Raw genomic sequence first — 20,902 nt, 5'->3', positions numbered from 1 at the left:
GTAATGGGCGGCAGTAGCTCAGGTGGTAGAGCGGGTCGTCCAATGATCGGAAGGTCAGCGGTTCGAATCCCGCTCTGTCCCAGTTTGCTGTCGTAGTGTCCTTGGGCAAGACACCTTACCCACCTTGCCCCGTGTGAATGTGTGTGAATGTGTATGAATGTTGGTGGTGGTCGGAGGGGCCGTTAGGCGCGATATGGCAGCCACGCTTCCGTCAGTCTGCCCCAGGGCAGCTGTGGCTACAAACGTAGTTTACCACCACCAGTGAGGATGTGTATGAATGAATAATGATTTCTGTAAAGCGCTCTGGGTGTCTAGAAGGGCGCTATATAAATCCAAGTCATTATTATTATTATTAATGGCTCACTTACGGAACATATAGATCTATAACGCTGCCGTCTTGAGTGTACATGGATCTATAAGTCTGATATGTGATGGCATTAAAAGTATGACATGAATCTGGCTCCATTTCACCACCTCACCGCCTTCGGCGCCATTTCCCCATATCTTCAAAATGTTCGTGGGCTAGGGTCAGGGTTGGCGTAAAGATACGCACATTTTTCCGTTAGTTTTTTTTAATTCCAACCTTTGCGTAGAAGGTGCGTGCGCATCTTTGAAAGCCCTGTTTTTAAAGGCCCCAGCTCTTTAAGGAGCACTTCTGCATCTAGAAACTGCTCTGGGGCCTCATCTATAAAGCTTGCTTGCGCAAAAAAAGCGCCTGAAAGTTGCGGAAGCCGCCATCTACGCAAAGCCTCGGATCTAAAAAGAAAAAACTAACCGAAAAATCTGCTTATCTTTACGGCAACTCGGACCCTCCCGTAAGAATTTACTTAAGACACGGGGAACTGGCGAGGCAGGCTGTGAGGTGGTGAAATGAAGCCAGATTCATGTCATACTCTTAATAACGTCATCACATATCAAAACATATATCAGACTTAAAATAATAAAATAATAAAATAAAATAAAATAGCGCTGATCGTGTCCCTGTGTGTGAAACTCAGTCAGTCAGGACTCTGCTGCTGCTGGAGCTGCAGCCGCGGTGACACGCGGGGAACCTCCTCTTCACCCACCGCTTTAGGACAGAACAAATGGGGGCTGCGTTTAGGGAGCCCCACGGAGCCCCTAAAGGGACTCAGATTTTTTTTCATATATATGAGTTTTACAGGTGCGAAACCTTTACGTGCAGGTGTAAGCCTAAATTAGGTTCCCGCGTTAAAACAACGCAGAGCCTACGGCGTAGGGTATGCGGCGACGCGCACCTACGCCTAACCATAAACCCGCCCTGAGCAGCTCTGAGGGGAGACGGGGGGGGGGGTTGGGTGAAGCGGTGCTGCGGGGCCTATTTCGTATCGCTTTCAGACAGTGTCTTGATAATTTGCAATTTAAGGATGAGCCTACCGTTAAACTGTAAAAGGTGGGGGGAAAAAAAAACATGGTTTTGAAAAGACGGGGGGATGTGTGTCCCCCTGTTGCGCCGGAGAACTCACGGCGTTTAGCGCAGCAACGGCGTGCTGCCACTCACTCGCTTTATTTTATTGTATAGGCTATTTATATACTTATTCTAACTTTTACTGTGACCACCAAATAATGTGGTTTTCCTGTCCTCCACATCATCTACAACATCTAGGTCTCCGTGAAAGTCAGTGTCACGGTGGCGGGACACCCTCTCATTCATTCTGATGCCTAACAGGCTGCAGGAAGCCACTGCGCATGCTCAGTAGGCTCATCCATATGCATTTATGGGCGTGTAGATGGCGGGATATGAGGCGGATTCAGCTGCGCAGCCTTCCAGCTGGTCTGTGATTCATAAAGGAACGTTGCGTGCAAATCTGCGTGCACATGGTTTTATTGATTTTTTTTGCACCCGGCATTTTCGGCTTTTGAGTGTACGTGCACTTTTTTAAATGAGGCCCCTGCTTATCAGAATTAGTTAGAAGATTTGTCCAGCTGTTTGCAGGACTCAGCAGTGAGTAAGCTGTATGCACCTATGACAAGATGATTGCATGATGGTCTTCTTAGACGTAGCTTTCTTGTATAAAGGGACTTTTGTGTTGGACGGGAAGGGAAAACAAAAAAATAGTCCTCTAGTACTAGCATGGCAGCATGTGTGTCCAACTGGACTCTCAGCAGTCTAACCAGCACTGATCCAGCTGGACCTGAACTATGAGATTTCTTGCTTGTGTTGTTCTATGGGCAGAAATATGTGCCACTAGAAACTGAATTTGAATAATTTATATTTGAATTTGAATTGCTCAACTTGAATAATTTCATCTAAAAACTGAATCTGAATCACATAATTTGAATTTGAATTGCTCAACTTGAATCATTATAATATATATTTACAGATAGGGCTGAGCAAAATATCACTATTACACCAATATTGTGATATGAGAATAGATATTGAATATATATATATATATATATATATATATATATATATATATATATATATATATATATATATATATATATATATATATATATATATATATATATATATATAATATATATATATTTACAGATAGGGCTGAGCAAAATATCACTATTACACCAATATTGTGATATGAGAATAGATATTGGCTGTGATGGATATCTTAATGTATAGCTGATATAGTGTTGTCTTTTCCTGGATTTAAATACTGTATCATAGTAAAGAAATGCAATTTTCTGAACTTAGCAAACTGTTTTCGCTGAAAATTTCCTCAATCAGTTCAGTCATTCTAGCTTCTGTGGCCGACTTAACCTTAAAAAGCAGAGGTGTCAAGTAACGAAGTACAAATACTTCGTTACCTAAGTAGAAATTTTGGTTATCTATACTTCACTGGAGTCATTTTTTTTCAGACGACTTTTTACTTTTACTCCTTACATTTTCACACAATTATCTGTACTTTTTACTCCTTACATTTTAAAAATAGCCTCGTTACTCTATTTCATTTCGGCCTTTAAAAAAATTGCTTTTTTAATGGCTTTTTCCCCCTTACATTACTTTTACTTTTATACTTTAAGTAGATTTGAAACCAGTACTTTTATACTTTTACTCGAGTAAAAAACTTGAGATGATACTTCAACTTCTACAGGAGTATTTTTAAGCTCTAGTATCTATACTTCTACCTGAGTAATGAATGTGAATACTTTTGACACCCCTGTTAAAAAGACACACACACACACACAGAAAAAAACACTGCTTTAATAATATATTTAAACATGGGATTTCTGATAAACAGTTATTATTAATGTGAATATAATGACAAAGGAGGTAGAGCCAAAAACAGATCAGTGAAAAATGTTGCGGTGCGACCTGGATGCTCCTCCCCCTCCCCCCTCTGTCCCCCTCTGCTCCCTGCGCGCACTCGTCACGTGTCAAGGCTGATTTATGGTTCCGCGTTACACCAACCGCTCTGCGTCGATTTAACGCAGAACCATAATTCAGGCTTCACCCGTTACCGCAAATCTTCACACACTCCTCAGCAGAAATTTTTCTACAAAATGGCAAGATATAAATCTACACTTTTTACACAGAATGGAGAAAACACAATAGGTTTCGAAATATCTAGCTCCCATTGGTCGTTTATATCGTTGAAAGAAAAGAGAGGTTATAGTAGGCTACGTGAAAAGGAGTTCTTTGTATCTGCACTCGATTGCTGTTCCTGCGGAAGACCCGGATGTCTGGCACAGTGAAATTGAAATTGAATTGCAAGAACTGAATTTGAATCGTGAGAACTGAATGTAGATTCAGTTTTTTAATGCAATGATTCAAATTAAACAATACAAATTCAAATTATGTGATTCAGATTCAGTTTTTTATTGCAATTATTCAAGTTGAGCAATTCAAATTCAAATATAAATTATTCAAATTCAGTTTCTAGTGGCACATATTTCTGCCCATATTGTTCTCTCAGATGTAAGGCACTTTGGATAAAAGCGTCTGCTAAATCAGTGTTTCCCAACCCTGGTCCGGCATCTTTTAGATGTTTCCCTGCACCAACACACCTGATTCTAATTAATGGTCCTCCTTAACTTGTCACCAAGGTCTGCACAGCTCTGTTGATGACACAGGTACTTGTATCGGTGTGCTGAAGCAGAGTAGCATCTAAAACATGCAGGACAGGGGGGCCTGAGGACCAGGGTTTGGAAACATTGTCCTAAATGACAGTAGTAGTAGTAGTAGTAGTAGTAGTAGTAGTAGTAGTAGTAGTAGTAGTAGTACTTAAAACATAGATGTATGGGAATAATGCATACAATTAGGCTATTTTTTCTGTAGATACAGTTAGATCAAAATATATTTGGATATTTGGATTTTCATGATTTTGCATTTATGCACCACCATCACATCCATCCATCCATTTTCTATACCCTATATAGGATGTTTAATCCTATATAGGTATGTATCAAATATAAGACAATCAGGCATCTAGGGATTAAGAGGTTTTCGCGAAAAATATGGAATTTACCATTTAGGAATTATAGCCATTTAAGGTAAAACAATTCCCTTTTCAGAGGCTCAAAACTGTCTGGGTGAAGTGAAGCAAATGTAAATGTGAGCTTCATTTTAATTCTTTGAAAATGTTTTGCAGTCAGCCACACGAGCCGACACGACCATGGTCAGGGTTTCCTGCCTGGAGATGCTTTACCAGGCCTTCTTTCTAGTCGTTTCCAGCTGCTGCCTGTCTGTGAGGCTTTTGGGCTTCAGTTTTGCAATGTTTGACATATTATGTGGTATGTTTTGAAACATAAACTGTTCCATTTTTCTTCATATATTTTTCTTCTAGCTTTCTAGCCAAGTTTACCTTGGTTTCAGATGTCCAAATAATCTGGTTTCAGAACTTGGCAATATACATGTATTTTTGTATTTGCAAAGTCTGATGGTGGTTTTCCTCTTTTTGACCAGTGGTGTGCACCTTGTTGCAAAACTCTTCATTTTAAGAATGAGTGCATTTACATGGGAGGTTTAATTCCTCTTTAATTCAGAATTAAAATTAAATTAAAAATTAAAAAGTAAAAATGACCACTTACTGTAAACACCTAATTCCGAATGAAAATGGCCATTCCGAATTAAACTTAATTCCGAAGTAAGTGGCTGGTTTATTCCGATTTTAAATCTGAATAGAATAATTCTGCGATCATGTATCCACTCATTCCGCTTTAAATTAATTCTGGTCTTTCTTTCTGCTCGTTCCCTCGCCCGTCTGTCTCCATGCCGCTTATATTTCGCGCTGGGCTGGTTTTCCAAACAAAGTTTCAAGATGCAGCACGCAGTAAACGCTGGTCAAGAGCAGAGACCATTTATTTAATAAATAGAAATAATTAAAAGAACAGATGGCAGGAAACATACAAAGAGTGAGCGTTTCAAAGTTGTAGTGGCTAAGTTAGTTTTTCTTCCGGTAGTTTAACTTCCGGTCCGCCCCCTATCCAATCAGAACCTTCCCAACCCCCAGACCTGTAGAGGAATTGGATAAAGCCGATCAAACGTGTTTTCCATGTAAACCTCAATTCGGAATGACTATTTCCATGTAAACTCGAAGGAAAATAGTGTAATTTGGAATTATTTAGTTCTGAATAATAAATTCCGAATTAAAAAACATCATGTAACCGTGGCCAATGATGCGTTCAAGAGAATTATTGAGCGGTGTCAATGCTGTTTCCTTCACCAAAGGAAAGAGTCGTCAGCATTCATCCACTGAGGTTGTCTTCGGTCATCCTCCACAACGTTTGATGTTGTTGAGCTCATCTGTGCTTTCTTTCTGTTTAAAAATGTCCCAAACCACACCTTTCTAAGCTTCATTGGTACTGAAGTAACACGGGAGTGGACTGCACATGGCCTGTCAACTTTTATTCAGTCAGTTGTCCAATTACTTTTCAGCCCCTAAAAATTGAGGTTAAAAAATGCGGCTCCAGTCACTGACTGCAAGGGATTTTCATTAAAGTATTGAAAATTATGCTCACATTTACATTTAAGTTACACTATCCAAATACTTCTAAGTCCTTTATAATGAAGGCACTTTTCTTAAAATGACTGTAGTTCCCAGATGGTAAATGCCATATTTTTGTTAAACCTATTAAAGCTGAAAGTCTATACTTTGACTGCATCTTAATGGTCTCATTTCAAATCTTTTGTGGTTCTGTCTACATCTGTATAGTTATCCCTGTATTGCACCAGTTAACCATTGTGTCTGCGTCCATCCTATCTCTGTTTTTCATTCTCTCTGTCTGTTTTCTCTTTTCCTGCTCTGCCCAGCTGGCCTTCAGCAGGAGGGTCCCCCCTTATGATCCTGGTCCTGGTCCAGGTTTCTACCCCCCCTTATGATCCAGGTCTTGGTCCAGGTTTCTACCCCCCTTATGATCCTGGTCCTGGTCCAGGTTTCTACCCCCTTATGATCCTGGTCCTGGTCCAGGTTTCTGCCCCCCTTATGATCATGGTCCTGGTCCAGGTTTCTACCCCCCTTATGATCCTGGTCCTGGTCCAGGTTTTTTCCTCCCACTAGGGGAGTGTTGTGAAGTGGTTGTTGTTCGGACCCAGATGTAGGAGAGAGCAGGAGGCAGGAGTTCTCAAAAACAATGATTTATTAACAAAAAGTGCTGCTGAGCAGGATACAAAAAAGCCAGAACTCAAACAAGAACCAAAAACTACAAAAAACGACTTCCGGTTATGGCGTGGTGCTGGTGAGATGCACTCTGACGAAGCTCCGAAGCTAATTGACTGAAGTAATTGTTAAAGAGACCCTAAACAGCTTGAACTTCATACGACTTGAAACTATATAACACTGGCCAGTCTAATGGTTAGGAAATCTCGAAGAATAGCGTGGCAAAGCTCAACAGCACCAAATTCACCAGCTACCTCGGAAGCTGCGGCTAGCGCACCTGCTGCTGGCAGGGAGATGATGGAGGCCGCACAGAGAAATTCACGGAGAAATTCTAAGATGTGCTGGCCGAGATAAGTGGACTCAAGAATGAATTACAAAGCCAAGCAAACAGGATAACAGAAACTGAAGACAGAATTGGGAAGGCTGAGGACGATCTACATGCCATGCACAGCACTATTAAAAAGCTGAAAGAGAAATGCGCCACGCTGGAAACAAGAGTAGAAGAGCAGGAAAATAGAGGCCGCCGCAACAACTTAAGACTCGTTGGCATCCCTGAGAAAGCTGAGGGCCAAGATATGTGTGCTGTTTTAGAAGGATGGCTACCAAAAGCTCTCTGCACCGGCACCTTTCCCACTCCTCCCATCATTGAGAGAGCGCACCGGATAGGACGACTCATCGCTGGCCAGGATTCAAGACCAAGAGCGGTAATTTCTCAACTATAAAGAAAAAGAAAAAGTTATGCGAGCAGCCCGAAGAATGGGAGATGTGCGGTTTGTAAACCACAGCATCTGGTTCTTCCCGGACTACTCAGCGGAAACTCTCTCTCTCTTTGATGCGGTGAAAAGGCAGCTTCAGTCCCTGGGGCTCCGCTACGCATGTTCTACCCGGCCATCCTGGTTATCACACGCAATGGGCAGCGACACTCATTCACGTCGGGCCCCGACGCAGAAACGTTTGTTCAAAACATAAAGGGAAATTCTGCCTCCACACCTAACGATGGGTAGCCTGAAGTGAATATGCTGCGCCGTGGCTATGCCGACACGTGCTGCTCCATGTGCCAGAGGTTAAAAACCTCATGATGTACTGCAGGGATTAAGGTTCTCCGTCTCTAGACGGATTTCCGTCAATTGGAAAATGAGGGAAGAAAAAAAAAAAAAAAAGCTTTGCCCGTGCGTTTTGTTGTGGTACAGTTTAGACTAGCCAATTAAATCATGTTAGGCATTAAACTGACGCTGTTGTAAACCAATAATGCTGCCAGCGCCTTGGATTAGCCAATCAAAAACCATAGACGGATTACCGCATGGGCAAAGTGGGCGTGTGCCCAGGGCCCTGGAGCCAATGGGGGCCCTCGGCTTTCAAACATTTTTTTTTTTTTTTTTTATGTGTAAATTAAAATAAATGTACAAGCTCATAGGGCCCAATGATAGGGCCCCGTTTTGTGTGATACGTTCATATATAATCGTAAATTGTAGGCTATAATTACGATAAAATGTGCATTGTGCGGTCAGTATAGACTAATTCTTACTTTACAACTGTCCTGAACGCATCAGGGCCATGAGCCTACGCGGATTGGCTGGAAAGCTTGATTTATGGTTCCGCGTTAAATCGACGCAGAGCCTCCGCGCAGAGCCTCCGCGCATCGCCGCGTATCCTACGCCGTAGGCGCTGCGTTGGTTTAACGCGGAACCATAAATCAGCCTTAACAGTTAGAGCCAATAATTTGCCGACTCGGCAAATTTGCTGCCATGAAGAAGATGAGCGCTAAACTTTAAAAGAGGACTAAGCATGTACAAAGTTTTATGGAAGAGTCAGCTACCATTGGTGAGTCAGTGTAACCTTCATAAATAATTTCTTTATCAGAATGTCGTGTAGCCTTGACCACCTGCCTATTTGAATGAGCTTTGTGTTGTTGTCAACTAGACCGCCGAGTCTATTCTCTATTATAGAGCTGAGAAATGATGTTATAGACCGCTGTGTCTATATCTATCTAAATAGATTGTGTAATGTTTTTTTTTTTTGTATAAGCTGTATCAAAGATGGAACTGAGTCAGTCCGTGACTGAGTTTTCAGCGCCGTGTGATTGACAGCTGTCAGGCCGATGTGTGTGTGTGTGTGTGTGTGCGTGTGTGCGTGTGTGTGTGTGTGTGTGTGTGTGTGTGTGTGTGTGTGTGTGTGTGTGTGTGTGTTTTTCTGAACAAGTTTGTGACTTTATTCTGCTTTCTGCAGCATAGTCCTATAGGCTTAGCTCAATAAAAGTGAGAATAAATGTTTGATGGGTAGGATGAGGTGTTGTTGAACGTTAAAATGACTATCATAAGGGCCCATGGAGAATGCTCCGCCCCCTCTGTACTGAGACCCACGCTCCGACACTCCGCCATCCACAATCACACGGTGTGATTGTGGATTCTCTGTGCCATTGTGTGACCAAACTGAGTGCTTGGGGAGGGCATGCACCGTGCACGTAGGATATTATTGTAGGTAGGGGCCCATAGCGAGTTTGTGTCCAGGGCCCGTGGTCATGATAATCCGTCCTTGTCAAAAACAGAGGAGGCGGTGTTGGATCAGTAAGGGAAACTTTGGAATTTGGGGACAAGGATTAGCTCTAAGGGCTGGGTCGGTCGGGCTGGGGTGCGAAGCGGGGCTGGGCTCGAGCCGCGGCTGGGGGAGCAGTCGCCCCGTCGCCCTCCTCCCCCCGCCGCCGGAGGCGCGGTCGTCCGGCCCGCCTAGCGGGGGGCCTCTGTCCAGCGGCGTTTGCGCGTCGTCGGGCGGGGGTCTTTCTGCGGGGCGGTGTTCGGCGCCGCGCGGAAGGCGGGCCGGCGGGGGGGATCGGGGTCGGCGGTCGCCGGCGGCGACTCTGGAGGCGCGCCGGGCCATTCTCGCGGATCTCCCCAGCTGCGGCGCCCGTCGGGGACCCGTTCGCGCGGGCCCCCGGCGGGTCGCCTCTAGGGTTGCCACCTTTTAGAAATAGAAATAAGGAACGCCTGATTTCAGCAGCGCATGCGCCAAAAAAAGGGACATCCCCAAAACTTCTAAACTGCATAGAAATATATTTATTTTATATGAAAAAAACAAAATGCTTTGATTTAAAGTTTAAAGTGCTTTAATAGCATTGGACTTGCACGACTGTACAGACAGACAACCATACCAGTAACTGAAATAGTCTCCTATGCTACGTATGTCCACATCAGCCCAGATGTAGAATATAACCTACAGGTGAAGGTCGGAACATTAGAATATGGTGTAAAAGTTAATTTATTTCAATAATTCAATTTAAAAGGTGAAACTAATATATTACATAGTCTCAATGCATTCAAAGCAAGATATCCTAAGCCTTTATTTGTTATCATTTTGATGGTTGAATTGTTTATTGATTTCATAAAATCAATTTTTTTGAGATTTTTTATTTGGGGTTTTCATAAACTGTGAGCCATAATCACCAAAACGATAACAAATAAAGGCTTGAAGTATCTTACTTTGAATATGGGTAATAAAATATTTGTTTCACCTTTAGTTGAATTTACTACGAATTAAGTTTTGCGATATATTCAACTTTTCCGACCTTCACATGTAGATTATGACATCAATAAATAAGAGCATAATATGTGTCTGTATTGGTTCAATACGGAACGCAACTTTTAATTCACAATTACGTAACAATTACGTATTCCTCGGCCGGCGTCTAGCAGCTAAACTTAGAACTGGTGCGGACCAGGGGAATCCCACTGTTTAATAAAACAAAGCATCTCGAAGGCCCACGGGGGGTGTTGACGCGATTTTGAAAAACCTTCCTCTCAACAATAACATCATCATCTCTTTGTCTGCACTAACACCATCACTGATTGTCCATGAAACAGTCCAGGATGCTTTCATCACCTTGGCCAAAGCCTTGCCAAGTGCAGTGACATCAGAGCAGCTGGTCAACTGGATGAAGAAGTGCGAGATTACCAGGTTGACTCAGATCTAGGAGAACAGGCCTAAGGCTTTAATGAGAGGACTGCACAAATTGATGTGGACTATAAATTAAAAGCAAACTGACAATAATAAAACTACTCAAAATCACCTTCCTCCTATAAAATGCTATTGGTCTCGAGTATTTAAATAGTGTTGGTTAAAGTCTTCTTACACCTTAAATGCTGTATTAGAAAACAGAAGGGCTAATACAGCATTTGACTTTTTTACTTGAAACTTTTGGGAAGCGGCCGCACGGCAGAAAAGGGGCCATTCTTAAAGTTGGTGCAGCGCATAGATGGCGGGGGAATATGAACTGGCATGAAAAAAAAATTTCAGTCAAAAATATTTTTTTTGCTTTAATCCCTGTGTACTGATAAGAAAGTGAAGCTGTTTTACCATGTTATTGTTTTACTTAATTATCTCTTATCTCCTTATTTGATAACAGTCTGCATATGCCAAAGGCAAAACTCATGACTGACATGATTTCACATGACTAACACGGTGGTTCCACTTGAGGCACTGGAGAAATTAACTTATGTTGCCAAAGGAAAACTAAAAAAAGTCCACAGAGATATGGGACACTTTTATGCAGTTTTATGCAGTTGGAAAGTGATCGGACTGTAATTGATGATTAAAACCTGAAGGGCTGCGCTGGTGGAAGCTGGCATGCCTTTTCTAAGCAAGCAGGACTGCTTATTGTTTTGTTTTGTTTTGTTTTTTTTGTTTTTTTTGGGGGGGTAGGAGGGGGGTTATTATATGATTTGATCTTATGTCATTGTATGTTTGTATTTGATTTAATTCACCCTTGAGTGTTTGTGTTGTTGAGGGTGGGGGGAGGAGGGATGTTCGGGATGTCACTGTGCTTGTGACTGTATGTTCTCTCAAAAAACTAAATCAATAAACATATTGTTAAAAAAAGCAAATTGCACTTAATTTCAATTTCTAGTTTCTGCTGCAGGTAAGATATTTACTCCAGCCTATGTCTGTGCTTGGCGACGGACACGCCTACTGTTGGTGAGGGGCATGAAGGTGAGGGCATCCGTGGCGTGGTTGTAGAGCGCGCGGTCAGGATAATCCACCCATGATTTTGCGGGGTTTAAGACAATTACACAATTGAGCTTGAGTATTTCGTTGAGTAATAATAGGTTTTGAATGTTGAAAGTGATTCCATTCCTTTTTTAATAAATGTTGATTTCTTTAACTTTGTACCTTCGATTGAAACGTATTAAAAACAGAAGTAATCTCCAGGTTTGATAAATCCAAATGCGTACACTATGCTATTTTAATATATCTTACATTTTCTTCCTTCCTGTATTGTGCAAAATAGTGTGTAAACGCCATCTTGCATATTCCTTGAGAGAAACTTATTAACTAAAGGACTATTTTGCATATTTGAAAGACAGTCCTCAGTGCAAATCTGTTAATAAATCGGGTTGCACATTTATTTGCGTGTTCTTACTGTGCTATGAGGTTTTCACACACTACATGGAATGCTTTATTATATCCAGCCCGAACACTCCATCCAAATTTTCCTGGCCCCTCTGTCAAATTTTAGAACCCATTGTGGCCCGTGAGTCAAAAAAGTTTGCCCACTCTGTAATAGACGCTATATAAATAAAATTGAATTGAATTGAATTGGTAAAGGCAAAATTGTAGAAACTCTGTTATTGTCCAAATACTTCTGGATTTGAGTGAAGGCTACAATGAAACACACTATATTCAGGGGAATATTCAGGTCTAATTATGCATTATAATTATGCATTATTTCCTCTTTAAAAAAATATTTACAGCCCAGATGAGATATATTTTTTACAACAGTTCCATCAAGTGTCCTACTGAGCTGAGTCTGCTCTATAAAGGCATCACGAAGTCCAAACAGTGGTTTGGATGTTATGAATGACACCTGTGCATTTCCTGAAGTGACACACAAAGTTTGACGCAGTAAAACAGATCTGTGGTCACTGTGGGCCAGAGTTTTCCCTTTGTCTTGGTCCTTGTACCACAAGTCAGAACTAGCGAAGGCAGATGCCGCTACTGACACCAGAAAGCTGTTTTCAGTAGTTGCCTTTCTTTAACAAGCCCCTCATTGATATGACAGCTTATGTGTGTTCATGTGATGTCTGTGTGTTCTTAGCATCTTTAGTTCCCTCCTCCCTCATTTCTGAATAATTCATTATCTTGAAACAAGTGTGTGCTCGTATCACTTACCTAGCTTGAAACTCCCAGAGGTATGTGAATGTACATGCGTGTGCGTGTGCATGCTGTGACCTGACTCTGTCATCCTGTTTGCTAACCAGCAGCTTCTCTCTTTCCTCCTACCCTCCTTCTTCTTCCCGGTTTATCCCCCCATGTCTGTTTTTCTCCCCGTGAGGTCAGCTCTTTGTACACATATGTTGGATTTTTTGTTCAGCCTGGTGTGTTTAAGCTTTTGAGGGACCCTGATAGGGTGATTATGGATGGAGGGGCTTGGTTGCCCCTTAAGATTCGTTACCTGCCCCGCTTGCACCACGCGGGTTCCTACCAGCTCTATCCAGGTGAGGAGTTAGCTGGAGCTAAAATGGACTTTTTCACCCACAAAAGAGCCCTATCGATCATGAAGGGACAATTAAGCAAGTGATTTTGTTTATGGAATTTGTGAATAGCATTATCTTTGTGAATTTAAAGAGGAACCCTTGATCACAAGACTCTGCTAGTTTGTTAAATAATGGTTTTGCATTTCTCAATGGATGAGCTAGTTTTAGGGGGCTTTTAATGTTTCTTTTCTGTGTGATGATTAGATATATGGTTAACATTTTCCACTGTGTTCTACAGTTGCTGTGCTGTTTCTAAATGGCAAACAGACTGCTTTTGTTCACCATACACAGCGCTTTTATATTATAAGTCGCATACACTATACATTCGCACTCTTATCAGCAGAGTGCACATATCAGCACTCTTGTCGTCTATCCAGACTTTTCTTTTTAGTCTATTTTTAGTCTCATGAGTCCACACCTCAAAATGTCCTGTCCAAAGATACTTCGATATTTGGAAGAATACAGTCTCAGAAACGGTATTTGGAAATTTAAAATGGGGATTTTTTTTCTATTACAAAGATCTGCTTTAACTTAAATCACTTAAATCACAAGTTAACATTCTTGGTTATTGAAAAAGTGAAACACTCTAGAATTCAATGAGCCTGCTTCATGAGGCTGATGTGGTTTGCTTGAATTTGATAGGCATTTAGCTATCATCCCATTTCGATTCAATGTTTCTAAACAGATGTTTCGCGTAACCAGTTTCCTGTGGAGCCCAGCCGGCTTCAAAAATAAGAGCACAGTCAAAATTAAAAACAATTGCCAAAATTGTTTGATATTACGGTAATGCTGTCAGGCTATTAAAAAAAATCTAATTACCGGTAATTACAGGATTTATAATTAATTAATCTAATTAATCACATTTTATCTCATATCTGCTAAAGGTCCCCAAATAAAGAATTAGAATTCTAGGACATTGTAAAATTGCAGTGCATGACTAATGCATGACTATTGAATACACTAAGAAGAGAAGATTTGAAATCCACATTTTTATTGGGGAAGTGTTTCATAAATGAAATTCAAAAGAAAAAGCTCAAGCACATCAGCAAACCAATTAGGGCAGGTGTACTATTCAAAAATGCAATACAAATACAGTTAAATAAATAAAATTCAGAAATAAAATACGGCTGAGTCTCAAATAGGCACTTAAGCAGACTCTCAATTCAAAATTAAAACTAAAGCTGACTCAATACAGCAATTCAAGTTCTAGTAGCTGTAACGTTTACAGTGGAACTCCGGACATGTTTAGCGTAAATGATAATTAAGGCTGGAGCAGCTCCGCTGATAGGAAAATTATTTTTTACAAAATGTACAAATCGCCGCAAAGATTTGCTGCCTCGCTTCCCTGAGTCGCATCCAAGTGGCCTACGGGTCCCTCAATGGACCAATTTTAAAATGCTTGCGCATTTTGCCACTCATAATTAATTGCGTTCATTTTCATAACGTGTTCACTAGCAGTGTAATTAATTAATCTAATTTAGGGTACGTGCTAAACGTACAGCCCTATTTGATATTGATTGAAACTTGATTTGATTATAAAATTAAGAGTTTGAGATGTAAAGACATAAAATGCAACATAAGCCACTAATATAAAGTGGTGTCTGAAGCTTCATCCTTATTTTTATTGCCTGGTACTGCTCTTTATAGCTGTGTATAACTTCTGTAATATATCAATAAACAAGTTTCCAAGTTTTATATCACACGGGAATGTAGCTGTTGGCAGGATGCCTAATGATATTTACAGCATTTGCAATGTCCTGGGCACCTGACCAATGATGTCCTCCCTCTGGCCTTTGCTGTATTCTATTTTAACTCAGCTTAACAGTCCATCATGTCTAAAGTGCTTTTCTGGCTATTCTAAGTGTCTCTTTGTCTCTGCACAGCTGCAGTCTGATGGAGAGAAAAATAAGAAGTTTATAGCTACCCTAAAATTCTCCTTAAAATAACACTAAAAAAAACTGATTCTTAAAAATCTGTCTTAGGAATCTCCAAGCAGAATTTTGTATGTAAACTGAGGCTATCTACACACGTAGCCGAATATTTCCCCCCTCTGTTTATAAAATAATTTGTATTCACATTACATTGTTTAAAAAAAAAAAAACCTTCCACACATAACCGAAGATCTGCGTTTTCGACCACATTCATAAGCATTCCAAACCTGTAGATCATCTGTTCGTCTGGCCTTCGGGCCTCCGCGGCGCAGCTTCCCCGGGTGCGGCGTCTCCTTCTCGGTAACGAGCCCGAGTCCCCCCGTGTCCAACCACGCGTTATCGGCGCAGCCCTACGCCGTAGGGTACGGCATAGGCTCTGTGTTGGTGTAACGCAGTAAACAGTGGTCAAGAGCAGAGACCATTTATTTAATAAATAGCTTGGAGAACAGATGGTGGATCATCTGTAGTTCTGTAGTAAACAAAGGTTGCGCGTTAGACGTCAGACTCAGGGCAGATTTGTTGTTGTTTTGGAGCATAATGTGACATTCGAAAACGCAAAACTCCGGTTGTCTCTGTCTACACGCATCTACATAAACGGAGTTTTCAAAAATCTTCACTTTGCCCAGAGTTTTTTGAAACATTTGCGTTTTCATATGGATGACAGGTCCAAACGTAGGAAAATATCTTCGGTTTAGCAGATACCCGACTACGTGTGTACGGGGCCTGAATGTAAACAAGAAAAAAGGGATCTTCGCCTCAAAAATGCTGAACTAATATTTTTAACACTGCATAAAGTTGATCAAAGAACCCAAACCACAATTCAAAAAGTAAAGCATGCATAGATAAGTGCCATGTTCAGTAGAACCTTTCCCAAAATGTTACCAGCTTTGAACTAAACAGCATGTTGCTGCACTGATCCTGAAACCTCCTCTATTTCACTCAGTTAGTCATGTATATTTCTCAAGCTCTAAAACAGAGTAAAAGTCAATTCAGTGTAGGAGTAAGCATCTTCAGTGCAAGTGCAGTTCAATCCAATTCACTCTTGTTGTTTATTGTATTTCATTACTGACTACATTTACATGCAGTCAATAACCCTTTTCTAACTGAAATATTAGCAATAACCTGATTTTGCACGGCCATGTAAACACCAATAACCCCTTTGAATAACCGGAATTTGCTCATATTGCGTTTTTTAAAAACCCCAATATGACCCCTGGGTTACTCCTTTTCTAACCCGAATATTTGGTCATGTATAGCCTTACGGGATTTCCCCATCAAAAGGAACAGGAATTTGTTTTCTGTGCATGTTCTTTTAGCAAGGAATCCTGGTCTTTTGAGTCCAGGAAGTTCTTATAAACACGGAGAAACACAAGACCAGGAGGAGACTAATCACTTTACAAATGTAATGAAGGATATGAACATTTCTGCATTTGTAGACGGTAGAAAGTACCGGGATAGTGAGATTTACAAAAAGGTGAGCAAAGCAGGATTTGTACGAACGCCAGACCAGATCAAGCACCGCTGGAAGACGCTGAAAAAGGCGAACTACAGGCTGAGAAACAAAACGGTACCAGCGGATCCGATTATCCGCCGTGCTGCTGTTATTGTTGTTGTTTTGGACGGTAATTGCGTCATGACGTTCTCCATGCGTCGCTGGTTTGATCCAGATATCTCAAATGATTAATTACCATGTATGGAAACAGATTATTCCGAATGTTTCAGTAACTGGAATATTGACTTTAACCTGAATTTTGACAGCATATAAACGTAGTCAATGTCAGTTCACATCTATTATCTCAGCTAAGGAAACCAACAGATCACATGGAAATGGAGAGAAATAACCCAACAGACGTGCAGCAGAACCCGTCTTAGGGAGGGCTGTTATCCAGTAATGCTTTCTTTCATGGTTTTTCTGTGGAGGCCACTGGACATGAACATGTCACAGTACAGTTTCACACAGTTCTTGCTCACGATTAAATCGCTCAGCTGTTTAGTATGAGATATCATGGTGATACACATTCCCTTGTATTGAATATCACTCCAATCATGTATCAACAGATGCCTTTAGATGTTTTGTCTGTACTGTGATTTATAGGATGGTATGTAACACAAACAGCTGAACACACCAAGATAAAAGCAATAAGGAAAACATCTTATTTTCAACAAACACTATTACACTATTGGCATTTTATTGCAAAGTAAAATTGATAGAAATAGAAAACCATAGTAGGAGACTAGACTGACTTATCCTACTTTATTATATTGCTAAGGGACACACAAGTCCCAGTTTATTCCCAAACAAGTCCTGTAAATCTGCTGCAGAGAGAAGAAAACAAGCCAGAATGCAGAAAGATTGTTACAGTTGATATTGGATCCAAGTGTTTGATGCTGTGTGTGTGTTTGTTTGTGAGCAGAGCTGAACAGCGTGGAGCTCCAGGGCTGCAGCAGTGACACCAGCCTGACCAGTAATGCCAGCCTGCCCAGCGTCCAGAGCCACCAGCGTCACACTGACCGGAGAGTGGCCAGTTGGGCCGTGTGCTTCGAGCGGCTGCTCCAGGACCCCGTGGGAATCCGCTACTTCTCGGTACTATCATCACACCCGGCTTTCTTTGCTTTGGTTACTCTGAATCTTTGTTTTATTAAAATAGCTTTAGTAGAGTTAATTGTTTTCTTTCGGCATGTTTATCTCCACATTGGCCACGGTTACATGATGTTTTTTAATTCGGAATTAATTATTCCAAATTAAATAATTCAGAATTAAACAATTTTCCTTCGAGTTTACATGGAAATAGTAATTCTGAATTGAGGTTTACATGGAAAACAAGTTTGATCGGCTTTCTCCAATTCTGCTTAAGGTCTGGGGGTTGGGAAGGTTCTGATTGGATAGGGGGGCGGACCGGAAGTTACGTTTACCGGAAGAAAAACAAACTTACAACTTTGAAAAGCTCACAATTTTTATGTTTCCTGCCATCTGTTCTATTAATTATTTCCAGGTCCTCCAAGCTATTTATTAAATAAATGGTCTCTGCTCTTGACCAGCGTTTACTGCGTGCTGCATCTTGAAACTTTGTTTGGAAAACCAGCCCAGCGCGGAATATAAGCGCCATGGAGACAGACGGGCGAGGGAACGAGCAGCGCAGAAGGACTGGAATTAATTTAAAGCGGAATGAGTGTATACATGATTGTGTAATTATTCTATTATTATCTATCTATTATTCTTATGGTGGACCCACTAAGATCTGTGGTGGAGAGGGGCACACTGAACAAACCGAGAGCTATAATGGACAATAGGGCTTGGTCGTCTTGACGTCATCACCTGGCAGAGCCGCCATGTTGGAAGCTACATTAACAGCTCTTCGGACCACTGCACTGTGTACAGACGTGCTCCCTCTTCGTTTTGTCTTTTAGCCTACCGGTACTTGTAATCGTTACTTTCCGTTATTTTGTAACCATGGTAACCCGTTGCTGTGTTGTAGCTACAGCAGCTGCACACATAACAGACGTGGGGAAAAGATCGCTCATGGTTTAACTTTTCACAGCTTTCCTGTTTGGAGGCAGAACCACGGAGGCCGAGTACCTGAGATAACAGAGTAAAAGAGTGAAAGAGTCGTCGGCTTGCTTGGATCGCGGCTGTAAGACGACCAAACATAACCTTCCACAGTAAACCACAAACCAACACTCACACAGACCGGGATCATTCATACAGGTTTTATTCCCCACTTCTCCAGCAAAACGCAGTTGCTGGCCAGCTCTCTGCGCTGCGATTAACCCCAATCTTCAGATAAAACTAGTTTGTTGAGGAAAAAATATTAACTTTATTTGTAGCTGCAGAGGAAAAAAATAATCTCACGAGGAAAACAAAAATATGCCTCGCCTCGGAGCCTCTTCAGCATAATATAGCATCTTAACATCTTTTTCTTGCGTTCCGTCTGTTCACTTGGTGCTACCACACTGCTACACTGCTGTTTGTTTACACTCACGAGGCTGCCAACACGGCCGCCGCGTCCCAGAATGCACCTTGGTGACCAAGCCCTATAGCAGACAGCTTCTCCACAGCCTCCTGGAGCAACAGAGGAGCAGCTGCAGCGTCGGCTCCGCTCACTGCTGCAGAACGGAGCCATTCAGGAGATCCTTCGTCCCCACAGCAATAAGACTGTTTAACTCCTCCTGAACTCAGTCACACACACTCACACACTCACCTCTGCCACAACTGGACTATATTTTAGTTTGCACTTTATATGCTATTTTTTAACTTTTATTTCACGTTTAGTTTAATATGAATGTGCTTTTATTGTCTGAGTGGAAGTGTGGTTGTTTTTTATGTTTTGATGAGCTGCTGTACAGTTGAATTTCCCTTTGGGGATGAATAAAGTTCTATCTATCTATCTATTCTATTCGGATTTAAAATCGGGATAAACCAGCCACTTACTTTGGAATTAAGTTTAATTCGGAATGGCCATTTTCATTCGGAATTAGGTGTTTACATGGTAATTTTTACTCATTTTAAATAGGATTTAATTTTAATTCTGAATTAAAGAGGAATTGAACTTCCAATGTAAACGCACTGATTGGCAAATGACAGAAATTCACTTTTTAAACAAATAGATTAAGTAATACGGAACAGTAAGAGATAAGTTAAAAAGCATGATTCTTGGGTTCATGATGTCAAGTCGAAGATGCGACTGAACGTTTGGCTTAATTCTCTGTAGTTGTACTCCTGTATACTTTCTCCAGCTGTTAAATAAATATGGCTTACAATGTATTTCCTGGAAATGTAGGAGAATACATTTCTTTGCTTGTAATTGTTGGAAGGTTCACTGACAGAGGTTTACGGAAAGAGAAATATCATACATGTCATGTGTCTCACTAGACATTTGTGCTTGTCTGGTATTTCATTGTTTTTGTTCAACATTTAATTATTTTGCTGCAGGAGTTCCTGAAGAAAGAATTCAGTGAGGAGAATATTCTTTTCTGGCAGGCTTGTGAATTCTTCAGCCATGTCCCTGAAAATGATAACAAACAGGTAACTATTATTGTTAGATAAAACAATAGTCCTCTACATATTCTGGAGGAAGATTGTACGTAGCAGGCAGCTCTCGTGATTCTGCATCTTTTTTTTCTTTCAGCTCTCACAACGCGCCAGGGAGATCTACAATAGCTTCCTCTCCAGTAAAGCTACAACACCAGTCAACATAGACAGTCAAGCTCAGCTTGCTGATGACATCCTCAACGCACCCAAACCTGACATGTTCAAGGAGCAGCAACTGCAGGTGACAAATCCCCTGAGCAGAACTTAGTAGTCATAATAGTGACTTCTTCTGAGGTCTGCATCAAAGGGACATTGGTCACGGTTACATGATTTTTTTTAATTCGGAATTAATTAATCCGCATTAAATAATTCAGAATTAAGCTATTTTCCTTCGAGTTTACATGGAAATAGAAATTCTGGATTGAGGTTTACATGGAAAACACGTTTGATCGGCTTTATCCACTTCCGCTTAAGGTCTGGGGGTTGGGAAGGTTCTGATTGGATAGGGGGGCGGACCGGAAGTTACGTCTACCGGACGTTTCGTCTGCCGGAAGAGTTGTGGCGGCTACAACTTTGAAAAGCTCACAATTTTTATGTTTTTTGCCATCTGTTCTTTTAATTATTTCCAGGTCCTCCAAGCTATTTATTAAATAAATGGTCTCTGCTCTTGACCAGCGTTTACTGCGTGCTGCCATCTTGAAACTTTGTTAGGAAAACCAGCCCAGCGCGGAATATAAGCGTCATGGAGACAGACGGGCGAGGGAACAAGCAGAAAGAAAGACCAGAATTAATTTAAAGTGGAATGAGTGGATACATGATCACGGAATTATTCTATTCAGA

General features: G+C 41.2%; 1 protein-coding gene across 4 annotated transcripts in view; it reads left to right on the top strand.

The window, feature by feature from the left end:
• rgs12b (regulator of G protein signaling 12b) overlaps window positions 1–20,902 on the top strand; it is a 170,965-nt gene that overhangs the window by 106,952 nt on the left and 43,111 nt on the right. For all 4 annotated transcript variants that reach the window (XM_061728332.1, XM_061728326.1, XM_061728346.1 and 1 more), the window contains exons 7-9: window positions 17,448–17,617; window positions 19,964–20,056; window positions 20,160–20,303. In XM_061728332.1, the coding sequence (XP_061584316.1) occupies window positions 17,448–17,617; window positions 19,964–20,056; window positions 20,160–20,303 (407 nt within the window). The remainder of the gene's footprint in view (window positions 1–17,447; window positions 17,618–19,963; window positions 20,057–20,159; window positions 20,304–20,902) is intronic.

Source organism: Cololabis saira, chromosome 1 (assembly GCF_033807715.1).
Source record: "Cololabis saira isolate AMF1-May2022 chromosome 1, fColSai1.1, whole genome shotgun sequence".
Taxonomy (NCBI): domain Eukaryota; kingdom Metazoa; phylum Chordata; class Actinopteri; order Beloniformes; family Belonidae; genus Cololabis; species Cololabis saira.
This window is presented reverse-complemented; position numbering and strand designations above follow the sequence as displayed.